The 27,856-nt window shown below is 39.4% G+C and overlaps 1 protein-coding gene across 1 annotated transcript in view; it reads left to right on the top strand.

The window, feature by feature from the left end:
* Positions 1 to 27,856, top strand: part of LOC137501886 (hemolymph lipopolysaccharide-binding protein-like) — a 73,996-nt gene that overhangs the window by 26,204 nt on the left and 19,936 nt on the right. Inside the window, exons 3-4 of the mRNA XM_068229031.1 lie at positions 5,680 to 5,803; positions 5,884 to 6,162. Of these exons, the coding sequence (XP_068085132.1) occupies positions 5,680 to 5,803; positions 5,884 to 6,162 (403 nt within the window). The remainder of the gene's footprint in view (positions 1 to 5,679; positions 5,804 to 5,883; positions 6,163 to 27,856) is intronic.

Raw genomic sequence — 27,856 nt, 5'->3', positions numbered from 1 at the left:
TCATATGATTAAGAATGTTGAATAATGAACATGAAAATATTATGGTGTATCATTAGTTTTCTTGGTACTAATCTCGTTAAAAGATATTGAGTAGGTGCAGATGCTCCCTCTTTGTAGTTTTGTTGTTGGACATTCAGTAATCTGCGAGAACAGAGAAGAATGAAGTATAAGAATTTTCTCAGTGGAATGTCTAATGAACGTGTGGAATAAGTGTTTACTTACATAATCCTGTTGACTGGTCGAATGTGTACTGTTAGGGAGCACGTCGTGTACTGCTCCGTGTACGTCTAGGGCTAGTACTTGCGGTAACGGAGAGGGGAAGTGGAGGGGCATGAGGGGTATTGATTGGGGAAGGTGAGGTAGAGTTGGTAGAGAGGGGAAGTGGAGGTTCAATAGGGATAGCGATTGGGAGAGGTGGAGCATGGCTGGGCGTGTCTTCGGGAGGTTCCTTGATATATATTTGATTCTGTTTTTTAACTATTTTTATATAGGTGTTTTTTAAAATCGGGATGACTGTATTAAAGAGGATAATAACTTTATCTGTAATTTCGTTCAAGTTATAATTTGGGTTTGCGTATTGATCTATAGTAATGTAAAATTCGTCTGTTATATTGAGCAGAGGGCCCTTGGGGATCATACTTAAAATCTGCATGTCGTTCTCAATATTTGTAAAATTATGCTTATAATCCTCGTTAAGTTGAGCTATAGCCGAAAAGTGATTATGTTTTAAGGCGTTGATGTGTTCTTTGTAACGAATAAAGGAGTTTCTGCCAGTACGTCCGACATAGCTAGCCTCACAACTGTCGCATTTCATTCGATACACTCCTGAACAACTGTACCTATTATTATCATTGACAGATTTGGCATTATGTAAGATTTTAGCACTGTTGTGTGTGGTTTTGTATGCTATTTTTAGATTGCGTTTTTTGAAAATATTGGTTATGGAATGAACATGGGTATTATTAACTGTAAAAAGTACGTATTCCTTCTTGGAGTCGTTAGTTCTGGTTAGTCTTGATTTGGGTTGATATTTTATCTTTTGAATGATTCTATTGACCATTTCTCTATTAAATCCATTTTGATGGGCTATATCGTAAATCGTGTTTAATTCTTTTTTCAGCTCTTCTTGAGATAGAGGTATATTGAATGCTCTGTGTATCATACTGTGATAAGCTGCCTTTTTGTGAGCGTTATGGTGGATGGAATCTTTCCTTATTGTATTGGAGGTTTGAGTAGGTTTTCTATATACTTGATACATCAAGTGATCGTGGTGTCTAGTGACAGATATATCTAAATAATTCAAGGTTCAATCATTTTCTTTTTCTACTGTAAATTTTTTATGTGGGTCTATTTTATTTAACTGTTCTAAAATATTTGTCTCATTGGTGAATGTATTGTCTATAACAACAAAAACGTCATCTACAAATCTGCACCAGAAAAATATCAACCCAAATCAAGACTAACCAGAACTAACGACTCCAAGAAGGAATACGTACATTTTACATTTAATAATACCCATGTTCATTCCGTAACCAATATTTTCAAAAAACGCAATCTCAAAATAGCATACAAAACCACACATAACAGTGCCAAAATCTTACATAATGCCAAATCTGTCAATGATAATAATAGGTACAGTTGTTCAGGAGTGTATCGAATGAAATGCGACAGTTGTGAGGCTAGCTATGTCGGACGTACTGGCAGAAACTCCTTTATTCGTTACAAAGAACACATCAACGCCTTAAAGCATAATCACTTTTCGGCTATAGCTCAACTTAACGAGGATTATAAGCATAATTTTACAAATATTGAGAACGACATGCAGATTTTAAGTATGATCCCCAAGGGCCCTCTGCTCAATATAACAGACGAATTTTACATTACTATAGATCAATACGCAAACCCAAATTATAACTTGAACGAAATTACAGATAAAGTTATTATCCTCTTTAATACAGTCATCCCGATTTTAAAAAACACCTATATAAAAATAGTTAAAAAACAGAATCAAATATATATCAAGGAACCTCCCGAAGACACGCCCAGCCATGCTCCACCTCTCCCAATCGCTATCCCTATTGAACCTCCACTTCCCCTCTCTACCAACTCTACCTCACCTTCCCCAATCAATACCCCTCATGCCCCTCCACTTCCCCTCTCCGTTACCGCAAGTACTAGCCCTAGACGTACACGGAGCAGTACACGACGTGCTCCCTAACAGTACACATTCGACCAGTCAACAGGATTATGTAAGTAAACACTTATTCCACACGTTCATTAGACATTCCACTGAGAAAATTCTTATACTTCATTCTTCTCTGTTCTCGCAGATTACTGAATGTCCAACAACAAAACTACAAAGAGGGAGCATCTGCACCTACTCAATATCTTTTAACGAGATTAGTACCAAGAAAACTAATGATACACCATAATATTTTCATGTTCATTATTCAACATTCTTAATCATATGAACTTAAAAGAAAAACAACATTACATAGTTGAATATTCTAGAATGCTTGGTACAAACATATCTGTGAATGTACAAAATTAATATAATTCCAAAACGTACCACAAGAATCATGTGAACATTTTTTCGTATTTTAATGTATTATTTGATAAATTTTATTACATCCATATCATAGAATGTTCCAGAATGTTTAGTATAAACATACCAATGAATGTATAGAACGATTCACCAATATAAACTGAACTTCAAAGTGTACTTCAAGAACGCCATAAACATTTTACTTGTTGAAATTGTATTTCACCAAATTATCTACTACTCACAAACAGTACCGGTACACTAGAAATTTATGTAACACATACATGTCATAGAATTTTGACGCTTGTTTTTAAACCAGAAGATACATCATATCATTGTATATTTTATATATTGTATATTTTAATCTTATCACTCACATCATGTGACATTCTTCATTAGATTTAGTAATGTTTTTAAAATTATTTTAAGTTAACTTTAGATCTTATGACCAGCTGAAGATGACCTCTGTGAAGGTCGAAACCGGTACTGCTTAGTAACAAGATATAATAAAGTATTGATTAGGTGGACAGTACCCATTCTTTGTGATTATAGATTTCGGCACAATCTGCCATTGATACCAAGTCTTCAGATTGCTTACTGCATTTCTACCCAACTGAATCCCTCCCTGCCACTTTATACCTTTCAGCAGATTATCCATGTAAACTACAACAACAAAGGTGAAGAATTATACAGCCTTTTCTAAGTTATGTATGTACCCTGAACCAAGAAATCCTTCTACCATCAATTCACACCGCTGCCCAATTGTCAGCATAAATGCCTTTGATTGATGTTAATAATCTACCCTTGATCCCATAGTCCCTCAGTATGGAAAACATCTTTTCCCTCGGTACCCTGTCACATGCTTTCTCTATTTCTACGAAGCAAAAACGTAACTCTCTATTCTTCACGTAGCATTTTTCAATTACCTGGCCCATACTGAAGTTCTGAACCTGACAGCCCCTCTGTGATTTGAAACCACACTGATTTTCATCCAGTTTCCTCTCAAACACGGATCCCACACTCCCTTCCAAAATGCCAGTGAATACTTTGCCTGGTATACTTATCAATGAGTTACTTCGATAGTTGATGCAATCCTTCCTTTTCCCTTACTTCTTTTGTCCCATCTGAACGTACCTTAACAACAATCCATGAAGCAATTTCATCCCTGCCTTCCCACTATACTTCACCATTTCAGGTCTGGTTTCATCTATTCTTGCTGTTTTATGACAATGGAGTTTATTTTACGTTGAGAAGATTTTCAAAATATTCATTCTACCCGTACAGTGATTCCCTGCGTTCTATTATGAGTTCAACCTGAATTACACAGAACACTGTTCATTTCCTTTTTCCTTCCCTTCCTAATATTCTTTTTTTTCTGTCCAGATAGTTTTCCCTGTTGCTTGACCTAGCCTTTCCAGATAATTACCAGAACCTTCCCAAGACTTCCTTCTGGATTCAATAATTTGGTTTTATCTCTGATTCTTTTATCTACGTACAGTTCCCTGTATGCATCCGCCGTTGTTTGAGTAATTACTGATACTCATTTCATCATTCCATCAAGATGCTTCATAAAACTTGTCAAATTCATCCTTATCTCCACCCTCACATGGTGAATACTCTGAGACAATTCTTGTACTTATTCCTCCAACTGCCAAATCTACCCAAATCATTCGCTTATTTATGTGCCAAGCAGAAACTATGTTGCGTGCGATAGTATTCCTGTAAAACAGCCCTACCCCACACTCTGTTCCTAGGCATTTCTTTGCTGTTTCTCCTTCTGCATCCCTGTATGCCACCCATTCTCTTTCTACATCCTGAACCTGCGTACTGTCCTCTCTTCGGAACTTCTCACTAATCATATCCATATATTTCTGTTTAGTTTCCCCGTCATGGAGATTTTATACCCGTATTCGTTTATAGGCAGATTTCACATTCTTTGTCCTAGACCTACAGACACTTAGTTCACTACAGGTCAGATAGTGATCCGTATCATCGAAGAATCCCCGGAAAACCCGTACATTCCTAACATATTTCCAGAATATGCAGTCGGTTGAGATATAGTCTATTATGGATCTTGTACCTTTACCGTTCTGTGTGTAGCGGTGAATAGACTTAGGCTTGAAGAATGTATTTGTAACTGCTAAACCCTCTCTAGCTCAGTATTCCAGCAAACACTTTCCATTCCTATTATATTACAGATCTTCCCCACATTTACCAATCACCCTTTCGTACCCTTCAGTTCTATATTTAACTCTCGCATTGAAATTGCCCATTAGCACTATCCTATCCTTGCTGTTGATCCTGACTACGATGTCGCTCAATGCTTCATAAAACTTGTCAAATTCATCCTTATCTCCACCCTCACATGGTGAATACTCTGAGACAATTCTTGTACTTATTCCTCCAATTGCCAAATCTACCCACATCAATTCGCTTATTTATGAGCCAAGCAGATACTATGTTGCGTGCGATAGTATTCCTGTAAAACAGCCCTACCCCACACTCTGGCATTCCCATTTAACCCCCGTGTAGTACACTTTATAACATCCTGTCTCTTCCTCTATAATCTCCTATCACGTCCCCATTATCTCCCCTTACCCGAATATGATTTACTCGTAGAACATCGAGATGGATCCTCTTTGCTGACTCAGACAGTTCTGCTTTATTTCTTCATTAAACCCCATTAATTTTGATAACTCCCCATCGAATTCCATTTCGTTCGCCAGGTTGTTTCTAAGGAGCCCCTCTTCTGTCAACTGGGAGTGGGACTCCGTTACTCCCATTGGTCCTAGGCTTGCTTAAAATTTTCTGAGCTTTGTAAATTCTGTGAAGCAGGATGCTACCCTTATTTACACATAGTCAAAGTGGGCTTCTCTCCTCTAACGGGTTAGAGACCGGAATGCTACGGCTGACAAATCAAAGCAACTTAAGGCTATACACAACTTGTCAAAGCTATGCGTAAACATGTTGCTAATCTTACGAAGCCATAATTATTTCAAAATGCAGATGGTAGTTATATTAAGGACTGGAGTTGCAAATGTTATTACACTAAATTCAAGAGACCGTAATATTCATATTTCTTCATATATAGTATATATAGTATATAATAAATGAATTTTACTGTATGTTGACAACAGGTGGACCTTATGAAGAACATCCCGGTATCTTCCAATGCAATTGATGATATTTCATTAGAAGTGAGCATCGGCCGCTCTGTGTTTGGAAAAAGTGAGCTCATGCGTCTAAACACAACACTGATGGGTAATTATGCTTGTGTACTTGATGAATGGAAATTTCCCTTTTTTCTGTACCGGTATATGACTTGTGTTAATTTATTTCAGCTCAAGAACCCCGTGTAATTATTCGGAGGACAGACTATGAACTCTTCCCTGGAGTCGGTTATTACAAACTTCACACCACGGCTAAGCTGTGGGATGCAGCGCGATTATCGTGCATTGACGAAGGAGCAGATCTCATAGTTCTCAACTCTGAAGCTGAAGCGAACGTTGTCAAACAATTCTTTTCTAGAAAACCTACCTTTCAAGGTTCTGATTCTTCACTGTATATTCACGCAGGTTTTAACGACAGAGCTACTGAAGGAAAATATGTTACAATTACAGGTTAGTAATTTTGTAAACATTGTATGGAATGAGTGTAATGTACTGTAGACCAGTGGTTCTCATACTAGGGGACGGAACCACGAGGAAGGTGAGAGGGTCTTGGGAGAGAGTCGCAACCAGCTTTCTATAGCTGAAATTTAAAACGTCTCCTGTTAACAAGGAATAATATTAATAATAATAATATTAATAATAATAATAATCATTAAAGTATGAAGGCTTTCACGGCCGGTGTCAATATAATAAAATTCTTCCGGGCTGTTATGCCGTAGTCCACTCCTCTCGCTTCTCCCAGACGTTTCGACTACTGCTGCGGTATATTCGCCTGACGGAGTACAAAAGGAATTGTCGCTTGGGGCAATACGACAAATCAGCAGTAGCGGAGCATGCACTGCTTGACGGAAATCATGAGATCCGTTACGAGGATACTGACATACTGGCCACAACATCCCACTTTCACGCCCGTCTCTACAGGGAAGCAATCGAAATACATAAACATCCGGATAACTTTAATAGAAAGGAGGAAGGACTGAAACTCAGCATTTTTTTTTGTGTTGATGGCCAGTGGATGGGAGCCCCGGGGCGAAAAATATGCCCCCCTACTCATCTGTTTCCGAGGGATTGCCGATGAGGCGAAAAGTCACTGTTCTCGCTACACTGGCGGGGGAAAAGCAGTCTGTCTGATAGGCTGGGATGCCTATAGTCAGAAGAGAAACCCCCTCTTCGCTTCAGTTTACGTGCTCAAAAAGGAAAATTACATCGGAGCGGTATTGGTATCAGAGTGCTTCTTAAGAAACGGCCCTTAACAGGAGAGTAATTTAGAGAAAGTTTAGTGGTAAGAAGGTTTCAATTTGGAAAAGACCGAAAGGTTGGCCGGTTCGAATTTTAAAACAGGTCATAGAGGATCCAAGGGCCACGGTACTTCAGGCGAGTACTTGGCTTCTTAGTCCTCATGACCCGCTTTAACAGTAAAATACCAGGGTCCTCTGATTGGTTCGAGAGGATCCTAGCCCTGGTCATCCTCACGATTTTATTTATCTGAGATCTAAGTGTGGGGATACGAAGCTCGGCCCGTATCCTCTTGTTAGATTTCAGATATGGTGCTCTGGTCATCATTCTAAGTGTCTTATTCTGAAAGGCTTGTAATTTTGAAAGTGGAGTTTTGGCAATATAGCCCCAGGCCTCACAGCCATACAGCAGGATGGGCCTGATACATGCTAGGTAAATATTTCTCTTGATAGAAGTAGAGATATACTTATTGCCTAGCAGAGGTCTCAGTGCTTTCATCCGTGCCGTGGCACGCTGACGGGCCTGTTCTATATTGTATCTCCAGGACAGAGTTCTGTCCATTATTAGGCCGAGATATTTAATTTGGTTCGTCCAAGACACGGGGACGTTATTGATAGTGAGGCGATCAAGGTTAGGCCGGCGCCGAGTGAAAACAATTGCCTGGGTCTTATCCGCATTTATTTTCACCTTGTTCCGGAGACACCACTCCCAGAAGGAGTCGATCCATTGCCGTAATCGTCGGACAGCATAGTCATTTCGCTTCATGCCGATGTAAATGGCTATGTCATCCACGTACTGCTGGATCTCTACACCTTCCCGTGTAGGAAGATCGTTCACGAAACTCAGCATTTTTTTTTTTTTTTTTTTTTTTTTTTTTTTTTTTTTTTTTTTTTTTTTTTGTGATCTGGTACACGAGAGTCCCGTGGCGACACTAGGCCACTCTACTCGTCGGTTTCTGCGATTTGTGAAAAATTCACAACAGCACCAGCACGACGTACACTGTGGAGGAAAAACAATCTGTCTATGACGGAGCAAGTCCGCCATGTCAGAGCTGAAACCTCCCTTCGCTGAGCTATTAGTATTCAAATTACTAGTGCTAGTTGGCAGGGTTGGAGAGATGTTGAATAACATGGTTCACAAGAAGGCAAGTGGAAGGTGGCAAGGCGAAGAACAGGGTGAGCTGGTTACGGGATTAATATCTGCCGGGAGGGCATGTGGGGGACTTGAAGGGGAAGATGAGGTGATAGATGAGAGGAAAGAAGAGTAAGAAGTAACTGGGTTAAATGGGAGGGGTCCTGGTTGGTTGGGATAGCTGGTGAGTGACGTGGTGGGAATTGAGAGTGATTGAGAAGTGGTGGTGGAGAAGTTTGTCTTTGCAGGTGCCTGGAGTCCTTATAATGCTTCTTGATGGCACTCTTGATGAACGGGCACCCCGGGAACGACGCCGCATGCTTCCCTTCACAGTTGGCGCACCTCGGCTGCAAGCGAGGTACCTGACAGTCGGTGTGACGGTGGGGGCCGCCGCACCGATTGCACCTGGTGGAGTTGGTGCAGGTACCAGCTGTATGGTGCAGCTGGAGGCAGTTGTAACACTGCACGACGAGGGAGGGGCGGGGGGTGGAGGGGGGGGGGTCTGGCGAGTGACTGGTTCTGGGTTCGAAGTGGAAGTCTTCAGAACTGGCGTTCGTCGTCTTCTTCTTCTTCTTCTCTGGCGTGTCTGGGTGGCACTGCTGGTGAAGATTGGCAAGGGTTGCTCTGGATCTTGGTGAGAGTTTTCTCTTGGCGAAGGGGGAGGGGTGGGGGGGACCTGGGTGACAGGGTCAGTAGGTGTGAAAGGGTCAGATTTAATTTCTGGGTCAGAGATGGGGTCAGTTTGAGATTCAGTGTCCTGGGTGTTAGGAGTCTGAGGGCTATTGCTGGAAGATGTTGGCTGTGCTGACATGATGACTGGATTAATAAGAATGGGAGATGGTACGTCGGGGATTTTTAGTTTCTGAAGGATGGCCGGAATAAATTTATTATTAAGTGGGGTGATAAGGAGGTGATTATTGTGAGTTTCTTCAATAACTGCGATGTGACTGCTCAGGATCGGCTCAATGGCTTCAATAACGGCTTTTCTGATGGCTGGTATGGGTCCTGGGTTTGCAAGTGGAATAATGAGGAGGCTATTGTTAGGGTTAATGGGAGAAGAGGTGTTTTTCCTGGTGTAATGAAATGGATGCTGGTACGGGGGTGGCTCTTCAACTGCGATGTCATCTTCTTCGTCTTCTTCGTCGTCTTCCGAATCCAGGAGTGACTCCATCATTTCTTGCCATCCCGGAAGTTGGTCAGCGGGAGAGAAAGGAATTCCTTTACCGGCAAGGCGGTTGGAAAGGACAGGTAGGGAGTCCTGGGTTCGAGGGAGGACGAAGATTACATGGGAGTCGGCATTTTCGTCTATCCAGTGAATTTGGTTGGTAGAGGGGCGGAGAGCAGCGGCTATGCGTTGCCTGAGCAGTTTCATATTGGTTGGGGTGGGGTCTGAGGGGGGGGGAATGACCAGATAATTATCCATGGGTTTGGGGTCGGAATCGATAAATTCAATTTTCATCAGGTGGTTGAAGTTCACATATGGGCCCCAGCTACTCGGTCCACCGGGGTTGTCCATATTGAATAAAAGAAAAGTGAAGGAAAGAGAGAGAGAAGTAAGAGAAGATGAGGTGGAAAGGCGGGGGAGGAGGGAGGAGACGGGAGCTAGCACTAGTGGTCAAACTCCTAGGAGGACCAGGGCTGGGAGCACTCGGGGGGTACCAGTCGCGCCAGGTGTAGTTGATAACCGGGTCGCGCCGGGACAAGTCGCGAACAAGCACACACCGAGTGTAAGACAAATAGCTCTTTTTCCTTGACAAATTGCTCCTTTGTAGCATTCAGCCCTACGGGCTAGCGGTGAGACGGCTGGGCTGGACTGGTGGACCGTTGAGCAGCCGGGGCGAATATGTGAGACCGCAGAAAGGTGGGTCCACGACTATATCAGAAAAGTCGGACCGCGCTGTGAACGGCTGGGATCGGCAAGATGGCGGCCGTTGCCGGGGACTCTTGCTGCGGCTGGCGGTCGGTGGCTGGGGGCGAGCCGGGGCTCGCTCAGGCTGGACACTCGGCGAAGCGCTCCTGGCGGCTGGGTGCAGTACTGAGAAGTACCGCAGGTGAGAACAGTGACGGGAACTGCCGATGAGCTGGCGGTAATCAGGAAGCAAGCTCGGTGGAGGGTTCTCACGAGGTCTTGACTGCTCGGAGCATAAGCATCGAATGTGTTGTGTGAAAAAGAAACTCAGCAAGGCTTTTTTTTTTTTTTTTTTTTTTTTATACGGGGGGCCCCCGTAGCCCGCTCCCCCGCCGTGACCATCGACTCAATCTACATGGCCTCCGACATGCTATTAATTTCTAAGTAGAAAAGAGATAGCTGGGTAGAGTGGGAAGTGATACAAGGAGTATCTGCCGGTTTCCGAGTCAGACTCGCTACCACGGCAAAGTTTGTATTGGTTGGATAGTGTTAAGGTATGGTATTGAAGGGTCAGGGAAAAAAACCACATAGGCAGAAAGAAGAAAGAGCCTACATGTAAAACCTGACAGTCAGCAAGGCCTGGTACACCCCTTTATATAACGTACGGTCGAAGTTTACTAAGATCAGGGACATTACAGTCAACCAACCAGAGGTTCATTGCTCGGCACGACCCAGCCGGAGTTCGTGCACTCCGAGATCCAATCAGACGAAAGACTTCTCGGAGCGACCCAGTCAGAATCCATGCACGGCGCGAACAAATCAGAGGTCGCGTGCTTAGATAGCCAACCAAACGTCAAGCTGCTCGGCGCGACCCAATCGGAGGTCGTGCTTTCAGATAGTCAGATGTCGGTTTGCACAGCGCGAACCAATTGGAGGCCACACACTTACATATAAATACAGCTGCTTCCCATACAACTTTTGCAGTCGCCAGCGAGATACAGGAGAGCGTATCCACACGACGCCACAGAAGATGACTACCGCAGCAGTAGTCGAAACGTCTGGGAGAAGCGAGAGGAGTGGACCACGGCATAACAGCCCGGAAGAATTTTATAATAATAATAATAATAATAATAATAATAATAATAATAATAATAATACTATTTGTTGAGAATTTTCGAATCTGAGAGCAAATGTGCGACTCTAATTGCAGCATAGTACCTTAAGCAGCTATGAAGTACATCTGTCTCAAAACTGAAAGTCCTTAAACAAACTAATATATATATTATATATGTGATTGTAGTCTCCTTGCCAAACAAATTCACCATTTTTAGGAACACGAACGTAATTTTTACTTTCTAAATTTTGCATTCTATGTTTGTCCTTGTTACGCTTTACTTTAGAATTTATCACCTCATCCTAGAAATATAAATGGAAGAAAGGTATTAGAAATCCGGAACTTCATGTGGAAAATCCAATGAAGGCAAGGTATTTCCACATTATATATTGACTACAGGGAAAATGAAGGTGAACGGAACAAAATTCGCTCTCTTTTCCGGTAGGCAATAAACATGCGATAGTCAAATTAATCTCTTTGTTGTGAAGTAGAGGACAGTGAACATGGTGAAATGATATATTTAAGATGTCAAGAACGTGGTTTGGACTGAAGGAAGTTATTTGATGCATCATCGAACACTAACGAGAGATGAGTTCCATACAAATCTTCAGCGGATGTTCGTTGAGGACTCTGTTAAATCTCACCCACTTTGGAAGGGTGGATCCAGGAAGCGCACTTTCAAATGAAACGAAACCTTCAAACCAACTAACTTATGCTGCAGGGGTGTCCTCGATCCTTTTTTACAGATTGCATGTAATTCTTCTTTCTCGGTATCTGATCCCGATCACCTTCAGAATCTCAAATAGCTTGGTCCAATCAACATTATCGTATGCCTTTTGTAGATATACTAACGCCATGCACGTGGGCTTGTCCTTCCTAATTCAGACCTAAAGTCAGGATTCCATCGCTTGTTCCTAAATAAGTCAAAGTGATCTCCTCGCAGTTTAAACTGGACGTTTCTTTCCGCTCTTCTGTTAATAACAGGTGTAAAAAAAATTTCAGACGTGATGTACTAATCTAATGGTGCAGCAGTTTTCACACTTGTCAGTACTTGTTTCCTTGAGAATAAGTATAAGGTTATTCTGTCTTACACACTAAACGGAACAACCTCGCCATGCAGGTTTCTCATAAGGCAGTCAGTTATTATGAGAGTATGTCATCAATTCCAGGCGCATTTTTCCAATTTAGCATCCTCATAACTTTCTCGAATTCTGTCCGTTTCATCAGGAACAACAGCCTTTTCTTGTTCCAGAATATTATAATAGACTTCGGTTGAAAAAATGTTTTGAATGTGCTCCTAACATTCTTTCCTGCGTTGTATTATTTTCCTAGAAGCAGTCCTTCATCTGAGCTCTTAATATCCGTATTACTGTTTCCATATATTTTCTTCTTTTCCCCATATGCAGCATCTACCATACCTACAATCATACAACTTACAATATCCTTGCACTTCTCTTTCAGCCATTCTTCCTTAGATGCCCTGCACTTTCTATGTACCTCATTCTTTAATCGACTGTATTCTTTTCTGACCCCTCATTTCTTTTTTTGTATTTTTGTACTTTCACCGTTCGTCAATCAGTGTGTTATTTCCTCCGTTATTCGTTGATTTACTTGATCTTACTTTTCCGCCTAACTTTTCATTCTTCACGACTGCCCACCCACATGCTTTTGTGTTCCATTCAGCCTTTCCATTTAGTCCTTTTGCAACATGTCCCTTGAAACAATCGCTCACATGCTTATCCATCAACTTGTCTAGATCCCATCTTCTACCATTCCATCCTTTCTTCAATTTCTTCAACATTAGACGGAGTTGTATGACAACCAATTTGGACTCCGAGTCCACGTCTGTTCCTGGGAGTATCTTGCAATCCAATACCTGGTTTCTAAATCTCTGGAAACACAATACAGTTTATTGCCGTTAGACAACACCAAGTTGCAAAACACAAAGTAAAATAAAATATAATATACAAGTTACAGTTTTAAAAATATAAATATATATAATTGTCATTAAACAGAGCACTACATATGAAAGGTTTATGTAGACTGAAGTGAAATTAAAGCTTATCATGACACTTTGGGCTATTAGTCTCTAGAATAGTGGATCTGATCATAACTACCAGTGTTAGCAACCTATTAGGAAGGTGTTGACATACATATTCGTCCCTTGACGATAGTGTTACTTTTCCTTCAAATTGAAATCTATACATATAAAATAACTTGTCCTGACTGACTGACTGACTGACTCATCATCGCCGAGCCAAAACTACAGGACATAAAGAAATGAAATTTTGGGGATATATTCATATTAACATGTAGGTGCTCGCTAAGAGAGGATTTTTGGATATTCCGTCGCTAAGGGGGTGAAAAAGGGGTGAAATTTTTTGAATGAGTGTATGTATATCTCAAAACTTTAAAAGCTTACAGACGTATTTTTGTTTTCGGAAAATCCATTAGGAGGGGTGAAAAGAGGGTTGAATGACTTTAGTGAAAATACTTATGTCTCAGAAACTGAAGATATTACAGTCCTGAAAATTGGTATTTGGGATCTCCTTTAAAAATAAAGAAACAAGTATTTCTGCTTTTTTGGATAATCCGAAGAAAAGGGGGTGAACAGGAGTGGAAAACGCGGTGAATTGAATAAAGACTATATCTGCAAATTATCTCAGGCACGTAACATACTGCAGATTTGAAAACTGGTATTTGGAATTTCCTGTAAAATGAAGAAATATATATTTTTTCGGAAAATCCAATTAAGGGGAACTGAAAAAGGGGGTGGAATTTTAAATTTAGCGTATCTACGGTACCTACAATATATCGCAGAAACTGAACATGATGCAGACTTGAACGTTGGTATTTAGAATCTCCTTTACAAATAAGGAAACACGCTTTCTTTGGTTTTCGGCAAAAACCCTTAACGGGGGGTATGGAGGTGAAAGAATTGAAATAGTTGAATTATTTGTATGAGAATGTATATATACACCAAAAAATCTAAAGGTGTTACAAACGTGAAAACTGGTGTTTGTAATCTCCCTTAAAAATAAAGAAACACGCATTTAAGAGGGAATCAACTGGGGGGGGGGTGAAAACGGAGATGAATTTCTTTTACGAGGATACATATATCTCAAAAACTGAAGATGTTACAGTAGTGATGATTGGTATTTGGAAGCTCTTTTAAGAAACGGGTACTGTTGTTTTTTGGAAAATTCACTTGAATGGGGAGTGTGAAAGGAAGTAAAAAAATTGAATTTCTTTCAGGAGAAACTTATATCTCAAAACTGAAGGTTACAGACATGGGAATTTGTATTTGGAATCTACTTTAAAAATAAAGAAACGCGCGTATTTTGGGTGGGGCGAAACCAACTTAACGGGCGCGGGTGGAGTGAAAAAGGAGTTGAATTCTTTTCATGAGGATACTTCTATCTCAAAAACTGAAGATGTTACAGACATGAAAATTTGTACTTGGAATTTAATTTCAAAGTAAAGAAACACGTAATCTTTTGTCTTTGGAAAATACACTTAAAGGGGGGGGGGTGAATGAATTGAAAAATTAGTTATATTCTTTGTGTAGGATACTTATATCTCAAAAACTAAAGATGTTACCGACTTGAAAATTAATTTGGAATCTCCTTTAAAAATAAAGAAACACGCATTTTGAGGGGGGGGGGGGAGGAATCAGCTTGGGGGCGAGGGCGGTGAAAAAGAACTTTCATTCCTTTTTGTGAGGATACATATATCTCAAAACGGATAATTGGCATTTGGAAGTTCCTTTATAAAGAAAGACACACGTTTACTTGGTTTTCGGAAAATTCACTTAAGGGAGGAGGGTGAAAGGAAGTTAAAAAATGAATTATCTTTATGAAGATACTTATATCTCAAAAACTTAAGGTTACACACGTGAAAATTTGTATTTGTAATCACCTTAAAAATAAAGAAACACGCATTTTGGAGGATGTTGGTGAGGGGGGGGGGGATCAACTTAACGGGCTTGGGTGAAAAAGGAGTTGAATTCTTACTATGAGGATACTTATATCTCAAAAAGTGAACATGTTAAAGGCTTGAACATTTGTATTTGGATTCTTCTTTCAAAGTAAAGATATACGTGTTCGTTTGTCTTCGGAAAATCCACTTAAGGGGGATGAATGAATTGAAAAAATAGTTGAATTCTTTGTGTGGGGACACTTATATCTCAAAAACTAAATATGTTAAAGACGTGAAGATTGGTATTTGTAATCTCTTTTAAAAATGAAGAGACACGTACTTTTGGGGAGGAATCAACTTAACAGTTAGGAAAGGGGATGAAAATGGATTTTAACTACTTTTATGAGTATACTTATATACAAAAAACTGAAGATGTTATAGACGTGAAAATTAGTATTTGGAATCTCCTTTAGAAATGAAGAAAAACGCATTTGTTTTTTCAGAAAATCGACGTAAGTGGTGTGGGGTTGAAAATAATTAATTAAGGAGTTGAAATATGTTTATGAGGATACTTTATCTTAAAAACTGAAACTGTTACAGACGTGAACATTGGTACTTTGAATTTCCTTTCAAAAAACAAGTATTTTTTTCGGAAAGTAGATTTAAGGCGGAGAGGTGTGGAAAGAAATGAAGAAGGAGAAGTTGAATTATTTATCTAAAAAACTGAAGGTGATACAGACGTACAGACATGAAAACTGGTATTTGGAATCTCCTTTAAAAGTAATGAAACATGTATATTTTTGGTTTTAGGAAAATCAAGTTCCGGGAATGAAAAGAATTGGAGAAGCGGGTGAATGTTTAAAATGAGTACCGGTATATCAACATTATATGTCAAAAACTTCACATGTTAGAGACAAGAAACTTGGTATTTGGAAATTCCTTCAAAAATACAAGAATCTGTACGTTTTTGTTTTCGGAGAAGGCACTTAACAGGAGGTGAAAAGAAGTGAAAAATAGTTGAATTGTTTTTATGAGGATACTTACATCTTAAAAACTGAAGATGTTACAGGCGAGAAAATTGGTATTTGGAATCTCTTTTAAAAATAAAGAAACATGTCTTTTTGTTTTCGTAAAATACACTTAGATCAGGTGGGGGAAGGACTGATCAAGGGGTTGAATTCTTTTTATGGGGATACTCATGTATATCTCATAAACTGAAGATGTTACAGATGTGGGAATGGGTATTTGGAATCTCCTTTAAAAATAAAGAAACATGTATTTATTTTTTCGAGTTGAGTGAAGACTGTTTCTCACATGTACAGTTCTATGTCGCATGGTCGTCTTAGCCCCAAAAGGTAATACCACAAACAGGGTTTACAAACAATTCCCGGGGTAAACGTAACTTTATTTTGGGTGAGTTTTTATACGTTATGGATTATCAGATAATGTCTTAGTACAATGCCGAGGAACGATTAATGTGTTCAAATTACGAAATCCACGCGAGCGAAGCCGCGGGTAATTGCTAGTAGTCAATAAAAACCGTTTAACATCATCCATTTGTTAACGTATGTTTTGAAGCTTTAAGGGTATACCTTTCCACTGTATAGATAGCATATTGAATAAATTAATCCCAATATATCTAAAATTTTCTTGTGTCTCTTTCATTTTAACGTGTGGTAAATCTAAATCAATCCTTATCCGTGTATCGTATGAATATACATTTCTACGAGATGTAAGACCATCAAGCATTTCTTTGATTTTAAAGATGCAGTGGAATATGTATAGTGATGCGACAATCATAATAGCAAGTTTATGAAACATAGACCTGCGTGACTCCCTTTTTGGCTTTTCCTTTTAGACACCTTATTGCCTTCTTTTGTCGCTTGATAACATATTGTGCGTTTGTCGAATTCCCCCATAATATAGTACTGTATGAAAAATGTGAATGAAAGAAAGCATGGTATGCACACAACATATGAAATGAAATGAAATGAAATGAAATGGCGTATGGCTTTTAGTGCCGGGAGTGTCCGAGGATATGTTCGGCTCGCCAAGTGCAGGGCTTTTGATATGACTCCAGTAAGCAACCTGCGCGTCGTGTTGAGAATGAAATGATGATGAAGACGACACATACACCGAATCCTCGTGTCAGTGAAATTAACCAATGGTAGTTAAAATTCCCGAACCTGCCGGAATCGAACCCTGGACCCCTGTAACCAAAGGCCAGCACGCTAACCATTTAGCCATGGAGCTGGACCACACAATATATGATTATACTAACTGACTCTTTCAGTCTTCGAAATATAAATAACCCCCTAGACAGCATTTTAAATAACTTTTGTGCGTGAGTATACCAGCATAACTTAGAATCCAAATATATTTCCAATAATTTGACAGAACTATGTTCATTGTCATCTGAAGTTGATTTAATTAAATGAAAATAAATAACTTCTGTCTTTATACTATTTGAAATAGTATATTAGCCTGCAAACAATTTAACGATCTGGATCTTGTTGCACTAAGTGGAAATTATTTGAGCACTGAAAAGAGTTTGTACCCAATTTTCTCCCATTTGTCAATTAGGCCTAAAATGTTGGTTCACCACTTGAGTCCAAGGCAATTCTTCCTCAACATGATCTTCTCTGTTTTCTACTTTCTTGATTCTGACTTTCAGGCGTTCATTTTCAGCTAAATCTTCTTGTAGAACACCTAAAATTTTAAAATTTGCCTCGTAATTCTCCCCTTTTCTTGTCTTGCTCACTAAGTGTTTCAGTTTGTTTACACTGAGGACATAGCCCCTTACTTCTTTGGTTATCCGTCTTATTTGCGACATTAGCACAACGAAAATGATACCATTCATCACATTTCACACAATGAATACCATGTATTCATACTCTGTTACATTTAGGCCTACCACATCTTTCTTCCCACCTTAAGCCACTTCTACTAGAGATACCGCCGACTCGCACATTGTGGAAGCCGCCATATTGTCTAATCATAATGAAGTCTATTTTGGTATCTTTCAGTATCTTCCGAAGTAAAGAAACATTTTATATATTAATAATCACTCATTATTTCACCAGATGTAATATAGATCATAATTTCCATCAAATGAATGTTTCAACCACCTCTACATAAAAAAAAACGATTCTAGAAAGGAGGTCTTTATACTCCCCATAAAAATTCACACGTTTATTGAATAATAGAAACACAAGTTTGAAGCACAAATTGTGTTAAATGGAAGATGAATTGGAAACAACATTTCAAAGAACCTTTAAGCCCATTAGAACTATAGGTCCTAAATTTGTAAAAATGTTTTCGACTGGGCGAATAGTTATTTACGCAACATTCTATGGCTCGGATGGAATTTTTAATCACTCTTACGTTACCAGAGTAATAAACATTGCCCTCTGCTCCTGGATTAATTCAAGTAATACAACTTTATGATAAACTGTGATATACGAGGTATTTACCTGTCACGAGTGGATTAATCTACACATTAGTCAACATGCTGATGGCGGTAGATTACACGGATTAGGAAAGCAAGGACGCCATTAGTTGTGGACATCAGTGGTTGTGGTGGTGGTGGTTGTGATTATTGTTTTAAGAGGACGTGAAAGTGGACAAACTTCCTTTATTAACACTAATCAGAGGAAAAATCAGGAAGGGGTCTGGCACTTTAAAGTTATCAGCAAGTTCACTTGAACAGATTTCCTAAAATTACTGACCAAACTTTTGATTTAGAAAATTTTTAAGTATTCTCATACCTTACGAAGTTTTTCATTTCAGTTGGGGTGGGGAGATTCATGTTACCTGTAGGATGCAATTACTGATGATTATCTGGAAATTTATTTCTTCTTCTGCTGTTGTAAACTAAGTTATTGAAAACATTCGATTTTAATTCGCCAAACATTGGTATATTTTGCAAATATATTTAGCCATTCAACAATAGTACAGCGATATATACACTTATATCGTCTGAATTGGTGTCTAACATATCGTTCCTTGGGCATTTTTACAATTGAGATTCTTCTTCTTCAATGAACTGTAACGCAAACACTGAACTGGAGACAGTTACGCTCTGTCATATTCAGAAGGTTCCTCCTGGATGTCATCTCATCCAATCGGAAATAAAATTCCCCTGTGTAGCTTCCCACAACGTATTGTACTTTTTCTTAGAAGATACTGGTTTATTAGTCCTAGAAAGACCCGGTGCCTGCTGCGTTTCATTAGAAGGTACTGGCGCACCATCATCTGCTGATATCATATTTATTTACACTATCAACCTCAAAATTCTACCAGAAAGGGAATTGACATCAACAGAATTAGGTGTTTTAACGCTACTTTCCTCATCCCTAATATGTCCACCATTTGGAGGAAAAATAGTATTATATATAAATGGTGCATTATTACTGACATCTTCCAACATTTGTAGTACCTCATCCAGTGTCAGAATGAAAAGTGGGAGAAACATGAAGTGAATATCGGATACTATTCATGAATGTAACTGAACAAAAGGCCTACTTTATGTGACCAATGTCAGCTGTAGGTGACACCATGCATTTTCACGGGAATAACATATCCTTAAATGTGTTTAAGAATGATCACTTTAATTACTGAACTTTTTAGCAATTTACATGCTTAAAATGCAAAATGAAATTACCTTTCAACACACAATTTCCATACAATAATAACTTGCAGTTGCTTCTCGAATTCAATCCAGTCTATTTCCTCTCTTTTATGGGCAGGAGCTGACTGATCACTGCAGGCTGCGAGTTCGAAAATGGTCCATTTCAAATTATAAGACCTTTCTTTAAATAATTCCAACAGGCAGAGAAGTTCAAGCAGCCTGATGAGCAGGAAATGCCAAGTCCACAATACAGCACAGCAGTTGCTATTTACCTTTGAAATTTTTTTAAAATGATCCATGGTTCATTCGACTATATTATATACGGTTAAGCCTTTCGGAGTTTGTTCTGCAAACCCACATTCACAATATTACGAATTAGCAGAATATTCAATATATAATTTCCGGTATAGTCCTCGTTATATTCTGAGAAATACAACGTAGTATTATTCTGTTCGAAAATTTAACAAATTACTCGTAAAATATCGTTGCCACATGAAGTGAAACATTTTTAATCATTCTACGATGTACTGTTGCAAGGGGCACTTCCCAAAGTGTACGCTCCGATGTTGATGAAAAACGTGTCTCTGAAAATAAACTCAAAATGACGAACAACGACACATTTACGGCAATCATCATTGCTCAGATGGATCACTGAGCATACGTTAAAACATTCGTATCATCCAGTTTGCGGATTTCTTAAAACTAACCTCCTAAAAAAGGACAATATTTGTAACTAGCAAATGTACCCGTGCTTCGCTACGGTATTCTACATTGTACACGGATTTCTCCGAATATTACTGTAAATGCAGTGTGTAAGAATATATTAAATTGCACTTACAAACGGACTTCACCATCAGTCGACTCGTTCAGTGTTCTACATGGTTGATCTTGTGACATTTACCCTATCTCCTATATTTATGGGTTTGATCCAGTTATTCATTGAATGGGGTGAAATTTGGTTCAGTTTTCACATACTACCTTATTTTTTTGATACTCATGTGACCCTGGAATCATAAAATTTTGCGAACATATGGCCAGTTGCCATTTCAATGTGCCCGCCCAATGTCATGGTTTGTCATATCCTAAGGATATGGCAAGCTGGGGACTGGATAGGGTTCTAGAATGCACTCAAATTACAATAAGAACACCAGGTTAAGGCGGCTTAATGCCAAGAGTTAATATATTGAAATTTCCCAAAGTTATTCACTGTACAATATATACATCTATATATATACAACTCTTGAAACTAACTTGATCATGAATTAGGGAACTTCCTAAACCTGCACAACTTTCTCTCTAGCTAAAAGTTCTTAGTTCCCTATTTAGTTCATTCAATACTAGTTAATACTTATCTTCCGAGCGGTGGGAGTCTTCTACGACGTCTTCTTTCTTGAAGCCTGAGTTTCACTATCACACGTTAGCACACGCTGTTACACTTCTTCCCTTCACTGGTTCCCCAAGAGATACAGTTCTGATTTACAATGTTACAGTCCAGGCTATTCGCTAGGTGATCGAGTTCATATGTTGTACTGGAAACTGTCGATCCGTGGTTACCTCTTCCCTACTGACCGGCCCAATCTTGTACAGTCTTATCCCTGTTTCCTGGATAATAGGAGACTTTAGTCCCTGAGTGATGCTTCCCTCTAGCCTCCTCTGTATAGTTAGTGTCTATTGAGTGGGTTCCTCCAGAGAACTTCACTCCTATTGAAGAACAGTCACAGTCCTTAATTGTCACCCTTTCCTTTACGACTTTACTAAAGCAATAGAGATTATGTGCTTCCACTGCTTGTCAGAATCCGGTACTTTTCCCTGGTCGCGTAAGCCTAATTTACTTAAAAGGCTTCCCTTATTTTCTCGTTAATTTACAGGGTCGCTAATGCGTTCCCTTCACCCTACTACTCTTTTACTGAAGCGTTCAGACTTCCTGACGTATTGTCTAAGAGTACTATTATCAATGATAATATTCCTGACTTCGAACTTCACTTCAAGTTCTGTTCGCGACCTGACTGGCTCAATGTCCCCGCCAGACCTTCAGCTTCCTTCCCAACTACCTCTCTGACTGTGAGCTATGAACAAACTAACTGATTACCTCTCTCTGCTCTCCCTTAAGTTAATTCTGTATTTCGCTGTTGCTATGCTCAGCCGAACTTTGAACCCTGTGTACTTCTGATTTGTCTTATTCTCATTGGCTGGCAGCATCCCTTCCCAGAGGGAATTCTCAACCTTCTTAATTGTTCCAGAAGGTCGAACCTCGGAATTTTCCCTGTACTACGTGCGGTTAAAGCCGCGCTCTGTCATCCTTGACCATGTACATACAGTGATAAGGAATGACCAATATCCTGTGTTTGTTCAAACATTTCACCACTGCCTGAAAGCTCAGAACTGCATCTCCTTTAGTAATTCCCAATGAATATTTCAATCTCATTTTCTTACCCATACAATTATTTCCTCTTGATACCTTAAGTTTTATTTCATATTCTGACTCAACATTTCTTATATCTACTTTTATTTCTGCACTGTGAGGTCGCGGTTCGAATTTATTTTCGAACCGCGTGCTCACGACTTATGACATGCGGGAGTGCCTGATCAGCGATACGACACCTCCCCCCTTCGGAAAAGAAGTGTGTGCGTCCACATGACGCAGGCACTTCTCTTTTACACTTGCTTGTAAGGACTTTCTTATTGTATACTCTTTTCTGTTCCCTTGAGGGGTTCCTAAACTCCCTTTTGATAATCACTTGTAATTTACTGTTATACTCTTGTGCGTGACTTCTTACCTAGGGGTGATTGCACCTGACTGATAGTGTCATCTTCACTTTCCATTTCATGAATACTGACACGACCTGAGACAGGTCTACTTCTATCGAAATGTACTACTAAGTCATCATCAGAGCTTTTAGATTTAATTTTGTTTTCATTTACAATCTTCTGTGTGAGGCAAATTTTAGTACAACACCCCGAGGTATCTTTCCAACATTTCTTATATGTTGGACCTAGATAGAGGGGACAACATTTACAACAAGTTAAAATTCCTATCATTATTATTATGGCTATCACTGTCCATACTATAATCTTGTAAATATTGAAATGTGAATACAAGTGATTAAACTGCAAGTCCTTTTCTTTCTCAGTAATAAGATTTTCTAAATCTTCTACCTTTCTACTCGTATATTTGAGTTCATTTTCATGCACTAATATGTTACGTAAAGGGGTTTCCTTTAAATCTAGTTCTGGTAATTTTAAATTAACATTTAAATGCTCACAACAATCATATGTTAGGAACAGATCAGGAACTATGTCCTTTCTATTAGTGGTATTAACCTGAGTTGTAGATTTTAGTTTTATATTTGGCCCGTAGGCAGTGCAAGTTTCGTAAAAGGTGAGAATACCTACTCCCTTTATTGTGACATCACTTGTGTCTTTACATACCATTGTGAATTTAGTTGGTTTTATGGTTACATAAATATATTTATTTCTACTGATTGACATCCAAAACGACTGTTGTACTTGCACTATATCTTTAGGACAGTTTATTGGCATGGAGCTAGTACCAGTTAATAAAGTTAAAATACAATCATCTTCTCCGTGGGTAATTTTTAAAGGAAAGTCTAATGGACATACATTTTTATCATCAGAGATTGCCTTACATTTGAGCATTTGGTCCTTGGACAAGTAAGTATATAGTTGTTGTTCTTCACTTATCATAATAAATTCTGATGTAGGTCTTATTATAATAAATTGATGACTTTCACTTGTTACTGGTGTGGGGAAAGGAAGAATCTTGTACACCTTGAAATTCTTTTCGTCACTGAGAGGAGTTGTGAGTACATATAATAAGACATCTTTGTTAATGATAGCCTGCAACTGAGCTATCTTATAAATTAAATACTCATGAGTTGTGCCCAATTCAAATGGTAGGGTCATCTTCTGAGGGAGTTGCCCTAGTGCTTTTTTATAAGCTTTAATTATTTCTGCAGGGCTTAAAATCTGAACATGAATGATTCCTAGTTGAGCATATGTAAGGGCTGAGGTTATCACGTTATACTGTTCGTGTAATTGGACTAATAAGTCCTCAATTTCTATTAAATGTTGGTTAATGTTTACTTCAATGCTAAGTTGGTCGTAAGCTTGTTCTAACTGTTCGGTTTCATTTTTTATAAAACTGTTAATTTGTTCCAGACTTTGACTAAGTTTTAATTCATTGCTAGTGACGTCATACAGTGTACTATTCATTGATTGTAGTGTCGAACGTACGACCAGCATTTGCTCTTTCACAGTTTTAATCATTGACATCTGTTCTTTTTGTTAACTTAATTAATATGCCGATAGTGTTTCGGTTCCGGTATTTACTACGTTGATTAATCTATGTGTATTAATTCTCTTTTATTTCATTTGTCTTTCATGCCTGATACCTTCCTTTCTGCGCGTTGCCCATTTCCAATATTGAGGAAAGCAACGGGAAACTATCTCACTTTTTATTCTCTGGTAAGCCTCTTTGGTGACACTTAAGTCATCCACACTGGTTCATGGTGGATCTGTTGAGGATCCAACCAACCTTCGGACTGGCTATATAATATGCATATACACCTATTCCTTACACACAATTATCCCTTTTGATATTACTGCACTACTTGCGTATTTTGCCAGTTCTATCGGATTTAGAAAAAGAACAGAAGAGTTAAATTTAACATCTCTTATTATCTCACAGTGTTGACCTAGCACTGTCTTGTTATCTAGCCTAAAACTCCACTATGAGGTTGACAGTCTACATTTCGTCTTCACATTGTTCAATTGAACACATATAGCCTACTGTATTATGTGAGCTTCTGCAATCACCAATTATTGTAGTGAACTACAAACACTATAATAGTAACTTCCTTCTAATGCGGGTTACGCTCACCATATTATGTGGTACGCATGTGGTATTTCCCTAATGAATGATTCCCATGCCGACGTTCGTGTTCTGCACGTGGTTTTACTAAGTGCAGACACCACCATAATTCATACATGTGCTCTGTCTTGTTCACCCCTGTTGGGTTATTATGTCATTTATCTCCCGTATATACACTTGCTGTGGTCAAGTCTGCTTAACACATTCTCTTATCAGCAGTAAGGCGTGCTGTGTTTACTAACAGCGATTCATGCTGAGGGCTTCAGCATCCCTTTAACTACTAGGTACCGTTATGTTAGCCTTGACTGACAAAGTCATTCAATCTACTTCCTCCTACAGCTAGCCTACACTCTATTATTATTATTATTATTATTATTATTATTATTATTATTATTATTATTATTATTATTATTATTATTATTATTATTATTATGGGTACAGTTTTCACTTTTAGGCTTTTCTGATCAACTTGTCTTATGCACACGCTATTTTATTATGCCTCCTTGTCTGTCGCGTTATATAGTTGTGTGAACGACATGTTCCACTGTGAGGTTGAGATTTCACATCTCATCCCAACAATGTCCAATATAGGACTTAGGATACTGTTTTTAGGTGTTAGATAGTCACGTGGACTTAGGGTGGCTAGCCCTATAAAGTAGTGACTTTCCCGAGGAATTGCCTGCGATGTTTGCAAGAGTACATAAATTTGAATTTCAAGAGTAGTACTAACATGTTCTATGGTGTCTATGCTCAGATGAGCCTTATCATGACAGGGTTTTCTTTCTTTGGAGTTCTGCCCAAGTAGGGTATACTCCGCTTTGTTTCCTTCATGTGGGAACGTACTGGATCGGCTATGTGCCGTCTTATCTCAATATCATTCGTTTGCTAACACAGCGGTAGTTCAACTTATCTTTCACTCATTCTTATCTGTTAAGGTCACTCATTCATTCGAGTGTGGCACTTCTCTAGTTTGCTTATTACAAGTTAGTGCGTGTCATGTGTTACAGAATTGTTACGTACCCTGGTATAGGGTGTTCAAAAACAACGGTCACTGCTAAGTTGCTTTGACATACTATCAGACTGGGTGTGTATGAAATTTAATTGTCAGACATATTATAGGATTCTATAATATATGGTAGGGTAAACCATACCCTAAGTTACGAGAATACGTACGGGTCATGTCCTCGCTGCTCATGACTCTTTACTGAAAGGTGCTGTCCAGTTACGCGCACTGCGTCCTGCGCACCGATATTCTAGGCCCTTCTGATTTAGGTTGAATTTTCTATACTCCCCTGGAAATTTAGCACGATGGTTTGGCTGAGTATTTCATATAACTCCACCAGCAACCTTCGATAGTTCCAAAAAGCCATAGGGGTAGAAGGGGGTGTCGTCAACCGTGGCCGAAATAAGGGCCATTACATTTTTTGGAGGTGGCCTAACTAATGAAGAGTTTGAGGCGATTTTGGTGTACTTTTATGAGTTTGCCTCTGTTGTTCATTCTTAGCAAGCAATTTACACCGTCTACTTTTTCTACTGTGTAAGGGCCTCGATAAGGCTGTGAAAATTTAGAGCTACGTCCTCGTCGTAGAGTTTCATCTCTAAGGAGTACTTTATCTCCTATCTGAAAAGTTACCTCATGTAATTTCTTATCATAAATTTCCTTCTCTCTTTCTTTATTACTAATGAGAGTTTTCCTAGCAATTTCCTGGTTTTGCTGTAACCTGTGCGTTAGCTCTTCAACTACATTCTGATATTCATTATAGGTGGCTTCTGGCTTTCGCTGTAGTATACCAGGAATATTCGCCTTTCGACCGAAAATTAACTCATAGGGCGTGAACCCTGTGTTTGTATGTGGAGTAGTATTGTACACAAATGTAGCAGTGGGGAGATACTTATCCCAATCATTCTGCTCTGAGCATATATAATGCCGCAGGTACTCCACTAGTGTGCGATGCGCTCTCTCTATGCTACCGTTAGATTGTGGGCGAAAAGCAGTAGTGTGCACCTTCTCTATTTTTAATAATCTGCACATTTTCTTGAACGTTTGGCTCATAAAGTTACTACCCATATCGGTTAGTATAATGTTGGGAATCCCAAAAATACTGACTACGTTCATTACTAGTGCCCTAGCTATAGTTTCCGCCTCTTGATTAGGGATCGGAATAGCTATTAAATATTTGGATAACAGATCTTGGCACGTGAGAATAAAGCGATTAGAATTCTCGGTCACCGGGAGTGGGCCTACCACGTCCATAGCCACCTTTTCAAACACAGTCTCGGGAGTGTCGGTCACCTGCAGTGGAGCTTTAACTGCTGGGCCTACGATTTTGTTTTTCTGACAGGAAGGACAAGAACGTATAAATTTCTCTATGTCCTTCTTCATACCTGGCCATTGGACTATTTCTTTAATTCGGGCTAACGTTCTAGTCATGCCCTGATGACCACCCACAAGTGAACAATGCGCTTCTCGTAGAATGTTCAGCTTTTCTTCCTCAGTGAGATTCTGAACTTCTACTTCAGGTGAACCTTCCTGCTCTTGGTCCTCAGCTCCCTCTGACTCAGCACTTACGGGGCTGGGATTACGGTTTCGATTCTCGTCTAACCTCTCTGCTTGCGCGTCCTCGAGGTCATCCTTCCTAGAGTTTCCTTCCTGTTCACCTGTTAATACGGCTTCTTGGCCTTCAGCGCTTACTACCCTTACCGCTGTCTCAGGTTCCGTCTTTTCTACTCTTTCGGATTCTATTGGGATTCTGCTTAACGCATCTGCGTTCTTATTAGTTTTTCCCATTTTATATACGATTGAAAAATCGTATTCCGCTAATTTCAATCTGAACCTGATCAGTCGTGAAGATGGGTCCTGAACATTGAATACCCACTTCAGCGGTTTGTGGTCTGTAACCACAGTGAAATGTCTGCCTAACAAGTAAGGTCTAAAATATTTAACAGCCCATACAATGGCTAGGAGTTCCTTCTCTGTTACAGAGTAATTCTTCTCTGCCTTGTTCAGTGTTCGACTTGCATAAGCTACCGGCAAGTCTTTTCCTAACTCTCCTTGTGAGAGCACGGCACCGATTGCTTCTCCACTTGCATCTGTCGTTAGGATGAACGGTTTCGTGAAATCAGGGTACTGCAGTACTGGCTGCTCTGTCAGCTTCTGTTTTAATATACAGAAAGCAGTCTCTTGTTTATCGGTCCACACGTAAGGGACGTTGTTTTTCAAGAGTTCATACAGCGGCTTCGCGATTTTACTGTACTCGGGTATAAATCTGCGGTAATAGCCGCTTAATCCCAGAAATCCCTTGAGCTGTTTAGTGGTGGTGGGTCTAGGAAAGTTCTTCACCGCTTCCACTTTTCGCTCATCTGGTTTAACACCGT

Source organism: Anabrus simplex, chromosome 1 (genome assembly GCF_040414725.1).
Source record: "Anabrus simplex isolate iqAnaSimp1 chromosome 1, ASM4041472v1, whole genome shotgun sequence".
NCBI classification, from domain to species: domain Eukaryota; kingdom Metazoa; phylum Arthropoda; class Insecta; order Orthoptera; family Tettigoniidae; genus Anabrus; species Anabrus simplex.
This window is presented reverse-complemented; position numbering and strand designations above follow the sequence as displayed.